Source organism: Lepidochelys olivacea (assembly GCF_965140295.1).
Source record: "Lepidochelys olivacea isolate rLepOli2 genome assembly, chromosome: 2".
Classification (NCBI taxonomy): domain Eukaryota; kingdom Metazoa; phylum Chordata; order Testudines; family Cheloniidae; genus Lepidochelys; species Lepidochelys olivacea.
Genome location: NC_140412.1, coordinates 110,782,412 through 110,794,891, shown reverse-complemented (window position 1 = coordinate 110,794,891; position 12,480 = coordinate 110,782,412). Strand labels below are relative to the sequence as shown.

The window sequence follows — 12,480 nt, the reverse complement described above, 5'->3', positions numbered from 1 at the left end:
TTTGCGATTCTGGGGGGACTGCCTGGTCACCTGTGCTGCTGAGTTCGCCATGCTAACCAAACAGGAAATTAAATTCAAAAGTTCCCAGGGCTTTTCTTGTGTACCTGGCTAGTGCATCAGAGTTCAAAGTGCTGTCCAGAGCGGTCACAATGGAGCACTCTGGGATAGCTCCTGGAAGCCAATACCGTTGATTTGCGTCCGCACTACCCCAAATTCAACCCAGCAAGGTCGATTTTAGCACTACTCCCCTCGCTGGGGAGGAGTACAGAAATCTATTTTAAGAGCTCTTTAAGTCGATGGAACAGGGTTGGTTGTGTGGACACATTCATTTGAAAATCGACCTAACATGGCTAAATTCGACCTAACCCCGTAGTGTAGACCAGGCCTAAGGGACAGATTCTTACACATACTGGGTAGTACATTACTTCATGAGTACTCCCATTAGAATCAATGGGACAATTTAGGAAGTACAGTACTATACAGCGTGAGTGAGGGTGATGGAATCCAGCATCAAGTTTCTATCAGGTACACTGTGCAAATCTACTGAAGACAGTGGAGTTGCACAGGTGTAACTGTGGGCTTAATTTGGCCTGCAAAAACTTTATTATGGGTTAAAATGCATAAGGAAAGGACCCCCGCTTGGCTCTCTGAGCACATATGATGTGTCTGACAGTGAAAACAAAAATAACCCTAAAACCTATTTACTTGTCAGTTGAGGTTATCTGATAGTCATTGAATGAATTATGGAACCATTTGTTCAGAATACTTGAATTGTTTCTTAGAACTAGCCCATGCTAATATGGTATAGAAATCAAACACTGTGGGGCTAGACAGATGGTAGTTTCCAGATTTGATCCCTGGAATCCAATTCTCACTTCATGGGTAGGAAGGAATTGCAAGTGCTGTGCAGGAGTGCCTCACATCAACCTCTTGGGAGCAGTGCTGATGGAGTCCAAAGGGGAGTCACAACTAGCCTTCAGTTGGAAAAACTGAGGCTGCAATACAGGACCAGGCTTGCACACACTAAGCCTGGTTCTCCTGGTCAGCATCGTGAATCAATGAAGTCAATGGAGCTAAAGTGCCAGTGAAAATATAAGTCTACACAATTGAGGGGAAAATCAGGACAACTCTACTTTGCTGTCGCCAATACTATACGTCCATCACTCTAAATTCCAAATTCTTTCAGAAATTAAAAACAAGATTGGTCTTCAATATGATTTGTTAAATATGTCAGTGTCCTGTTTGCATTCTTACCTTTAAATAATAAACCAAGAGCTCATTGAGTGCAGGGTCTGCATTCAGATTAACCAGGTAACACTTGTCATCCCCAACCTTGATACCAGAGGACTCTAGGGAAATTCCCATGCTTTCTAGTTGCCTTTGCCTCTCCTACAAACACATAAAAAGGTTGAACTCACATATTATAGTTTGCTGAGACAATAAAATAACTAAATGAAAGCAAGGAGTAAAGCTGAATACTAATCTACCTACAGGACACGGCTACTAAAAGTATTATCACATAAGTTACAGTAAAAGGATTAAAATAGACAATGATCATACCCTGTATTCTTTTCTAGATTTTAATGTTATGCACCATGACCTACTCCTTTAATGTTCACTCACTTTGAAAAGCACTTATTTAGGCAAGTAGTCCTACCAACTTCAGTGGGACTGCTCACATGAGTAACTACTATGCACCATATGGGTTGCAGAATCAGGTTCCGACTCATCATGTCCATTGCAAATTTGTCACATTACATGCAAATACTAGAAAGATAAGCATACTAGCAGCCATAGGCGCCAACTTCCCCTCTTTCCCATGGGTGCTCGACCCCTTCTTGACCCCCACCCCCATTCCAAACCCTTCCCCAAAGTCCCCGCCCCAACTCCGCCCCTCCCTGCCAATATTCCAACTCCTTCCCCAAATATCAGCCCCAGCCCCGCCTCTTCCCGAGTGCACCATGTTCCCGCTCCTCCCCCTCGCTCCCAGAGCGTGCTAACGCTGCCAAACAGCTGTTTGGCAGCGGCCGGAAGGGAAACGCTGGGAGGTAGGCAGAGGAGTGGGGACGCAGCACACTCAGGGGAGGAGGAAGAGGTGGGGCAAGGGGTGAGGTGAGCTTGGCTGCCAGTGGGAGCAGAGCACCCACTACTTTTTCCCCATGGGTGCTCCAGCCCCGGAGCACCCACAGAGTCGGTGCCTATACTAGCAGCTATGATTTCAGGTTTAGGGGCATGCCATAAAGTAGCTTGGGCTCAAAATTTTATTTTGTTTTTAAAAAGCTACAAAGTACTTAATACTAATGGAAACATTTCCCCAATTTTGTAAGTAATTCAGCAAAACTGTTTGTGTTTAGATCTAAATGTTATTTTGTAGTGGTTGCAACCCAAACATAACACACTGCTGATGCCTGAGAACTTTAAAGTGTAACTGACTCATTCACTCTACAACCCACAAAGAACAAATAACATAAATGATGGCAAATAAATCAATCTAAAAATTCTGTAAATTCTAATCAAAGGTAATATTAGGGTTGTCTACAACGGGACACTCAGAAAAATTTATCCAAATTAGCTAAGGCTGCATCCGATGAAGTGAGCTGTAGCTCATGAAAGCTTATGCGCTAATAAACTTGTTAGTCTCTAAGGTGCCACAAGTACTCCTTTTCTTTTTAATTAAAAGTGGATCAGTTAAACTGTAGTAAACCCTTGTGTAGACACATTCAGAACTGAATTGGCCTTCATTTAGGTTATCTTAGTTCAGAATTAAGATAAACTGAATTAAGGCCACTTTAATTCTGAATGTATCCACTCAGGAGTTCAATGAAGTTTAAATAATCCATTTTTAATTCGCACCTTTAGCTAATTCGGAATAATTTTCCCAAGTGCCCTTGGGTAGACAAGCCCTTAATGACACCAGTAAGTTAATTTGTTTTTACACAATTTTCTTCCTTTACTTTACAGAGTCACTTCATGTTTAAGAACTATTTTATAGTAGCACACATGGATGAATTCAGTGATGAAATCCTGGCCGTTCTGAAGTCAATTTGAATTTTTTTTCATTGATTTCAATGAAGCTATGATTTCACCCATTGTATTCATGTTCCTACTTTGGTCTTACAAATCTGAAGTGGCCTGTACACACTGCCATTTGTTTTAAGTACATATCATGGCAGCGATCCCATTAAATCTATTCTAATGAAACTGTCAGTGTCGGCAAATTACACTGTACTCTGGATACAAGGTTGAATGAAATGGTAAAAAAAATGGAAAATACAGAGAAAGGATGAAAGACCAAGAGAGGGTGCCCCACAGAAGTAAAGGAGTAGGAAACAGCAATATCCATGGCCAGACTCTCAGCTATTGTAAGTCAGCAAAGATCCATTAAAGTTTATAGAGTTATGTTGATTTACACCAGCTGAGGATCCAGATCTCAGTAGTTAAAGTATCTGGACTACCTGTGCAATTTCTTCTGTTTTCCTTAGCTTTTCCTCCCAGGTGACTGTAAGTTCTTTTATCAGTTTTTCAGATTCTTCCAATTTTTCCTTCAGCTCTGGTGCCTTCAAGGCCTTAATGTTGAGAAGAAGAAAATTATTACAATTTTAAAATATCATCATACATAAAATAACTCTGCTCAAGCTGGTTTTAGCAAGCTGCTGGCCACAATAGGAATAAATTACTAATCGAGCCATGACAGGACTTTTCCTTTTTTTGTTGAGTTAATTTTACAGGGGAAACTGTGAATATGTGACATAGATCCCTAGTTGAGCACTGAAAGAACAGTTGACAACAATGGGACAATTTTTCAGCTGGTGTAAATCTAGGTCGCTCCATCAGAGTCAACAGAGCTATGCAGATTTATCAAAGCTGAAGATCTGACCCAATATATTTATGCAAAAACTGGGTGACTATATGCAAACAAAAATATCTAACAAGTTATTCCTTTGTACTTGGATATTCTCAATCACCCTTCTTTAATTTATTCTTCTTATAACTATTTGAATTAAATGCCTTCACTAGATTGAGGACACATGTGGCGTTCCTAATATTTTGCCTATTCTGATTTTGTAGGTGTCCTAGCCAATTATAGAAAAATTGAGGATTGAAGATGAAAACTGAGACAGGCAGTGGGTATAAAGCAATATCAGATGTGCTCTAGGACTAGGAGAGGTTTCTCACCCTAATAATTGTCAAAAAGAAATTAAATAAGGTGGTGAGACCATCCATGTGGGTATTCAGTAGATATTTTTGTTTCTCATGATTCTTTGGTGTCAGTAAAAGGGTAGGAGAACAGTAAGCTTGAAAGTTTTACATAATTTAGTCAGACAGACAAGACAACAGGTAATTTTGGGTAAATTCAGAGCATTTTTAGGTAGCTTCAAATACATCCCTGACAACAGTAGAGAGACAGAGTGGGTGAGGTAATATATTTTATTAGACCAACTTCTGCGGATGAGAGAGACAAGCTTTCGAGTTTACACAAAGCTCTTCTTCAGGTCTGGGAAATGTCCTGAGAGGGTACGTGCACACTACAATTAGACACCCACGGCTGGCCCATGCCAGCCAAGTCGGGCTCATGGTGTTTGTGCTAAGGGGCTGTTTAACTGCAATGTAGATATTCAAGCTGCAGCCTGAGCTCTGTGGCCCTCCCATCTTGCAGGGTTCTAGAGCCTGGGCTTCAACCCAAGCACAAACATCTACTCTGCAATTAAGTAGCCCCTTATCCCAAGTCAGCTGGCATGGGCCAGCCATGGGGTTTTTGTTGTAGTATAGACATACCCAGAGTCCCACAGCTAAATACAAGGTGGAACAGATTGTTTAGCATAAGTAGTTAATATATATTAAAGGACCATTCGAGGTAAGTGGCCCATTAACACATCTCCAATCATAGGGGTGAAAGGAAAAAAAAATGGTGGAGGGGTTAAGTGGGTTATAGATTGCTGTAATAAGCCATAAATCCAGTTTCTCCATTCAGTCAATGATTTTTAGTGTCTAGTAAAGTTATAAATTTAAGCTCCATGGCTCATCTTTTGAAGGTGTTGTACAGGTTTCCTTTGAGGAAACCCATATTTCAAGGGACCATTCAAAATGAAGTAAATGTTAACCACTTATGCTAAACAATCTGTTCCACCTTGTATTTAGTTGTGACACACTGAGTACATTTCCCAGACCTGAAGGAGCGATCTATGCAAGCTTGAAAGCTCATCTCCTCGGATCATTTTGAAGCTGATCCAATAAAAGATATTACCTCACTCACCTTGTCTCTCTAATATCCTGGGACCAATGCGGCTATACCAACACTGCTTGACAACAGTATTCAGCCAGAGGTCGCCCACATACCATGAACACAAATGACAGTTTAATACAGAAACAACTAATATAACCTGTTTTTTTTTAAATGGTTAGAAGAATAGGTAAAATTAGGCATTTCTTTAATTTATGGAACAGAATTAATAGTCTACATTGCAAAGAAAAACAGAAATTCATGGAAACTTTGCCATTTCAGCCTCATATAGCTTCTTTAACAACCTCTATACTAGCTTCTCTTTCTTGCTTACACTACACAAATCCATCCTCACATTCATCTCTAATCTCATCTCCTACTCTTTATGCTTGTCCAAAGCAGCTCTCAGAGAGCTCAGTAATCAGAACCTAAATGCCATAAGGCCAGTGGTACGCATACTCCCGCTGGTACGCAGAGGTCTTCCAGGGGGCACATCAACTCATCTAGATATTTGCCTAGTTTTACAACAGGCTACATAAAAAGCACTAGCAAAGTCAGCACAAACTAAAATTTCATATAATTACTTGTTTATACTACTCTATATACTATACACTGAAATGTAAGTACAATATTAATATTCCAATTGATTTATTTTATAATTATATAGTAAAAATGAGAAAGCCAGCAATTTTCAATAACCGTGTGCTGCGACACTTTTGTATTTTTAGGTCTGATTTTGTAAGCAAGTAGTTTTTAAGTGAGGTGAAACTTGAGGTACGCAAGACACATCAGACTCCTGAAAAGGGTATAGTAGTCTGGAAAGGGTCACTCACACTCAGACACACAGGAAAGACAACCTCTGTCGTACAGAGCTTACAATCTATGTGGGAGACAAGAGGTGATAACATCATATAGATGGGGGAAAATAAGGTTAACAGGGAGACCATTACTATTAGCATAATAGGCAGCGGTCACAGCAAACCAGTTCCCTTAGTGTTTTTGTCTCCTGACTCTGTCTCTTTTACTGCCCCATTTAACTTAACCAAGCTACATCCCACTCCTTCCAAAAAACCCAAAATATACCAAAAAAAACCCCCACAACACAATAAAAAGTTGAAACCTACTATGCAGTTATGATCACAGGCCACAGACTGTTCTATGCTGTACTACAGAGTATCTACTTGTGCCTTTAGATTAAGTTCTTCAGGAAAGGATCTAGTTTGGCAAGGTACACCTTCTGCACAACCCAGTGTATGCTTACAAGAGGCTCATGAACCATCAGATATTTCAGCTTATTTCAAGAAACAAAGTTAATGACTTACAATGTAATTAACATAGCAATCTCACTTCCGAACTTTGTTGTAAGAACTACACATTGAAGGAAATTCCTATCAAAACACTTGATATTTCCTTATAGAACTCTAGATACACAGAGCTCCAAATAACTTTACCTCAGCTTGCGAGAGCTGTTCTTTCAATTTTTCCACTTCTTCACGTAGTTCTCGAATGACCCTGGCATTTGGATCTTCATTTACCACAGCATGATTAACTATCCTTTTGGCTCTGTCTGCATATCTCAGCGTAGAGAGCGTTTCTTCATAATTGTCAGCTGATGGGCTAATTGTGGCTATCATGGCAGTTTGGCTGTTTCCTCCCAAGTTGTCCTGTAAAGCATAATCTTCGAAAGTTTGAGGAATACAGGACATATTAAAATGTACCCCATTCTCTCTGTAGTCATAATGTGCCCTTGTAAAGAACAGATTTGAAATATATATGACATCTATTTAGACACCAAAGTGCACTGATTAATCTGAATCTGATCTATAACTCAAACAATTTCTAGGTCTCAGTGCATTAGACATGATCCCACTACAGATTAGTACCGTAGGTCATAAGATATCACTGCAGGCAGAGCAAAAACAGCAGCAGAGAATCTGTTCCTAGTAGTATAGAAAGAAGTTTGTAGCAGCAGCCACCCCACAGCTCATTAAAAATCAAAACTGTATGCTTCGATCCCACAACACATCATGCTTACAGTTTGTCTACAGCAGAGGTTTTCAAACTGTGGGGCGCATCTCTCCAGAGGAGTGCGGAGGAATGTTCGGGGGGGTCCAGCGCAGGGCTGGCCCCTCCTGATACCCAACCCCCTCTTGAGGTGGCTCAGGAAGGCAGGCTCAACTGGCCACATGTAGGAGACCTGTGTCTTTTTGCTCATGACTGTCATGCAGAGGAGCAGGCAGTGGCAAGATCAACGATACACTTCTGCCTGGGCTGGGAATGGACAGCAACTCCTCCAACCCGCACACAGATCCCACCCCTTCCCCACTCACGTGACAGGGATGGCTGTACTCCAATAGCTGCCCTCGTGATGACTTCACACTCCTCCCCTCATGGCATTTAGAGCCAGTGTCAAACAGGCTGCCATTTTGAGCCACAGATAAGTGTGGGGACAGAGGAAGTGCCAGGGGACTGTGTGGACAGTGGCTCCTGGGACCAAAGGTGAGGGGTGGGGAATGGGGCTTGTATTGTTCCAGAGCTGCATGAGGCGCCCAAAGCGCTGTGGAGAGCGTCGCTCTGCCTACAGGTTCCTGCCACTCGAGATGTGTCTGAGGCTGGCCCTGGCGCAGGGGATGAGTGGATTGCAGGCAGCCTTCCCAGGCCAGATCAGGGTGGCGTGGCTCCCCCAAGGGGATGGAATCTGTCAACCTTCAAACAGCATAAAGAAGCCCGAACAGGGACCTCCAGGCCAGTGCTGAGGCAGAGGGATGGGATCTTCACCCACTGCGGGCAGCCGCATGTGCCCTGGAAGATTACTCCCTGCCCATGACTGCAGCTGTTCTGGAAAGCCACAGGCAGCCCGGCGCAGCCCAGGAAGGAGACGCTGTCAGTACCACACAAGCTGTGTTACTTCGGGATCACTGTGGCTCCTTCTCCACCCCTGCTGTAGCCAAACCCCGAAGCAGGAGTCACGGTGGGGTGCAAAGCCAGGGTGCTCAGTGGCTCACTGTGTAGAAGATGGCTTGCTCAGCTGTCTGCCTGTTCACAGCCTGGCATTCACAGGGTCACTGTACACTTTCCTGGGTGCAGCTCAGAGTCCCATTCCTCTATGTGTGACCATAATGCCCCTCGCAGGGCCCACACTGTGCTCCCTCCCCCCCCAACCAGGGCAGCAGCGGAGGCTTGGATGAGCCCCACATGGCAAGGCTTGGGGCAGCCCTGCATGGCGGGGCTTGGAGACAGAGCGCCACCTCCACCCCTGACTCACCTGAGGGGGCCACCCAGTCTGTCTGTTTTGTCTGGGCTGGGGCAACTAAAAATTGTAAGTCAAAAGGGGGGCTCAGCTCATAAAGTTTGAAAACCACTGGTCTACAGGGTGAAATGAGACCATGCGTTACCTTGAGAAGCCAAGTGAGTACAGAATCTCTATAAGGCACAAACTTGTTTTTCCCCTTTCCTGCTGCTTGGTCAGCAAGTGATGATATAACCAACCCCAGTGTTGAGAGTGACCTAAGAAAACAGCAAAACATTAAACAGCTTTGTGTATATATTCCAAACAATATGATTTGGTAAAATGCAGAAGAGGAGGAGGACTTGAAAGAGAACTAGACTTTGTGGTTTGCAGTTGTTCATATACTGTTTCGAAAGATGCCTGTTAAAGTAACCATATTTATAAAAAGAGAATTGGATTCAGAGAGCAGTTTAAGTGGCTGCCTAGGATTTCATACTGCAACCTGATGAGACTAAACCAGAAAGTTTGGAACTCAGTTAAAATATTACAATATTTCAAATACTTCAGCATGTGAGGTTGCAGCGTCTTATGTACCCCTCCTCAGAGGCTAAAGTCCAAAGGTAAGAGACCTTTTGCCTCAACACTTATTCATTAAGCACTGCTGATGGCACTGTAGAGCTGAGTAAGAGGGACTGCAGTCAACAGAACTACTCACACACTTAAGCATGTTCATAAACGTATGCAGGTTCAGGGTCTAAATTAGATTGACAAAATAGCTGAAGCACCAGGTTAAAGGAAGTTAGTCTTGCTTTAAAGCAAAGATTCTTACTCCCCGCGCCCCCACATTTCCAATCCGCACATAAAACCTTTGCAAAGAATCAACTAATTAATGCTGATTGGATTGAGGAGCAAGTGGGAATAGTTGGACCTTTATATATTCTACTTATATTTACATATTTTAATATACTATATAGATACATTTTTACATTTGTACTTATACATATGTGTAGGCAGCGCCATCACTATACGCTACAGCACTGTAAGTGTAAATAAGCCCTTAGATGCAGGGACAGTGGGTCTTGGCACAGTGCCTATCAGAATGAGGCCATGACCCTGATTGGGGCTTTTGAGTGCTATTGCAATAAATAATGGTCAAAAGATGTTGCACAGAAGTGTTTTAATGAGAGATCTGAAGGATTCCAGCTGTTACAACTCTTACAGAAGATATTCCAGTATCGTGTAGCAGAAGGACATACTCGGATGTTATGAGAGGAGGCATGGATGGAGTGTAGACAAGGAAGCAGAAGGAAATAAAATTTAGGGAGGGGCATGTCAATTTGTCCTTATGATCACACATGCTAGCACAGGGGTGGCCAAGCTGCGGCTCTTCAGAAGTTAATACGCGGCTCCTTGTACAGGCACCGACTCCAGGGCTGGAGCTACAGGTGCCAACTTTCCAATGTGCCGGGGGAGGGGGGTGCTCACGGCTCAACCCCTGGCTCTGCCACAGGCCCTGCCCCCACTCCACCCCTTCCCACTCCCTCCCCTGAGCCTGCCATGCCCTCGCTCCTACCCTACCATTAACAAAAGCCATTGTCTAAACATTGTAAGGGAAGTATTATGAGAAATGGCTGCAATAAAATAATTACACGATTCCAGTGTCTACTTTGCCTCATAACTCATAATGCACCGGAGATGTGTAATTACTTTAATCTAATCTACATACTGTTCTCTGATATTGCTTACATAATGCCCTTTAACAAAAGCCACTTCCAGCACCCAATAAGCTGGGACAGTTCAGAAAGAGTAAGTTTACTTGGCAGCCTGGTGCAGAATACATGAAAGAGAATCGCTTCTGTGGGTTTCACATTTTCAACATCACTTTTCCCTTATGCATGACTGGGCTCACTTGTTATTGTGCAGTTGGAGGCCTGCACATTCCAAACAAGTGCCTGAGTCAGCAGTTGTAAAGGTGGTGCTTGCTTATCAGAGTGGAGAACACTGCACTGAATGGCATAGTTTCAGCCCATTTTCATAGGGTTTTCACTGACATCTAGTAAATAGAACCCAGCTACTGCTCCTAGTATTATGAAAGCTACTCAGATCACAGTATTATGGGCAATATTAATTTTGTTTTCAAAGGCTTGCTTAGTAGTTACAATTATGATAGCAACAACTGTGGTTTATTAAAAAGCATCAAAATTACAGCCTGTTTAAGAAGAATGCTTTAACTCTTGGTTGGCACTAATCAATGGCTGATTTAGTCTGTGCCTCGTATTATGTGTTTTGTAGAGATTCCCCAGATACATTGCAAAGGACTGTGGGGTACCGCTGCCCCTATGGTCAGTATGGTAGCCAGTACTCTACTGGGAGAGAAGCAGGCACATTTAGCTCTTCTGAAAATATTTGCAAGGACCGAGGAAGACAGTTATGGTGCAGGTCCCTTGAAAACCCTGATGGAGGGGAGACGAGTAGCCACCCAACACCCTCTGGAAGGAAGGTTGGAGAGGGCCATCTTCTTATGTTTTTTTATGTACAAAGAGAAGCCATATGTCTGGATGACTGTAAGCCTGAATGACTTATTTTAGGTTAAGGTAAATAACTAGAGAAAACAAACAAAATATCAATGAGAGCGCACAATGTGTGCATCTCCTTTAAAAGGAGTAGCACTACCTCTGAGAACAAAACAAAAGCGCTCTCTGCAGAAAGCAGACTCCTCGGTCTAATACACTGATAGCAAGATCTAAGACTTACATAGTGCAAGTCATTTCTGGAGCTGACTGCGATGGAGCAAACTATCCCTTCCCTCCAAAGCATTCCCAAGTGGAGTGCCTGAGGTAGGATGAGCTGTGGGGGAGAGAAGGGGAGTATATAACTGGAGAAGAGTCTATTTCATCCACAGTATTTGCTTTTATGAAGAAACTGAACTTCCAAGCAAATCTGCAGGAACTGGTTAGATGCCACGGAAGTCATCCTGCAAAATTTGTGGTTTATTTAGTTGTACTGTATAGTTTGCCCAGCCCTGTAAATGCACAAGTCAGACTGCTTTGCCTTCCTTTATTTTCACATTCTCATCCAAAGCAGTTACATATAGCAATCAATATGGATTATATTCTAATGGATTTTTCCATTTCAAGCAACTATAGCCACTCTGCTTTTGACCTCATGATAAAAAAACCTGGGATACTTTACAAGTCAGTCAAATTCACTGTCCACAATGTTATAAAATATGTTGATCATCATAAAATGGTGTGTTGCTAAAATTTTCAGTGCCACTTTGGAAATCTCAACTATTGTCTCTGCCCCTGAGAGCTCAGTATCTATTTCAGAGATATACTATTCTGAGTGACAATACAAAGTATGTGTGATACACATTATTCACACATTTTAATGGGAGTTGTTCTGTGAAAATCAGTTCTAGTAGCACAACTTCTAGAAACAAACTTTGATTATTGGTTGCAATGCACTTTCAAAACAAAAGGGAAAAATCCACCTCTCTCAAAATAAAAATGCCTTTTTTCCCCAAGTGCATATCAAATACAAGTTCTGTGGCTTCTTGTAAGTGAAAGAGTTAGACAATTCTACAAGGTGTGGGAAAAGAGAGGTAAAGGACACCACAGTACAGCACTAAGGGAATTCTCTTCAGCATTCAAGCATCAAGTGGAGTTCCAAATGGAGAGCAGTGAATAAATGGATAAAGGGGATACAAACTTATACCATACAAGAACTTAACTTGGGGTAAATGTACCTATAGAAATGAATCAAGATGGATTTTTTTTCTATTCTCTTTTTAGAAATGTTTCAAAGTAAAATTTAGTACTCATAAAAGGTTTGAACTATCTGTATCTGAAGACATCTATCCACAGAAAATATACAGCATGGACAGAGCAAGATTCCAATGCTGCCACCACAATAAAGGATGTAAAGCCTGACTTGACAGGATAAGGTTATAGGGAAAAGTGAGGAGAGTTCACTCTCAATGCCCATTCCGTTCTTGGTATATATGCCGAGACTGCCAGCATGAATGGCA

At 42.3% G+C, this 12,480-nt stretch overlaps 1 protein-coding gene across 5 annotated transcripts in view; it reads right to left on the bottom strand.

Annotated features, from left to right (window-relative positions):
- KIF13A (kinesin family member 13A) overlaps positions 1 to 12,480 on the bottom strand; it is a 203,206-nt gene that overhangs the window by 70,422 nt on the left and 120,304 nt on the right. For all 5 annotated transcript variants that reach the window (XM_084619470.1, XM_084619468.1, XM_084619471.1 and 2 more), the window contains exons 10-13: positions 8,617 to 8,728; positions 6,673 to 6,885; positions 3,456 to 3,566; positions 1,255 to 1,389 (exon numbers count right to left, since the gene is read on the bottom strand). In XM_084619470.1, coding sequence (XP_084475596.1) covers positions 1,255 to 1,389; positions 3,456 to 3,566; positions 6,673 to 6,885; positions 8,617 to 8,728 — 571 coding nt within the window. The remainder of the gene's footprint in view (positions 1 to 1,254; positions 1,390 to 3,455; positions 3,567 to 6,672; positions 6,886 to 8,616; positions 8,729 to 12,480) is intronic.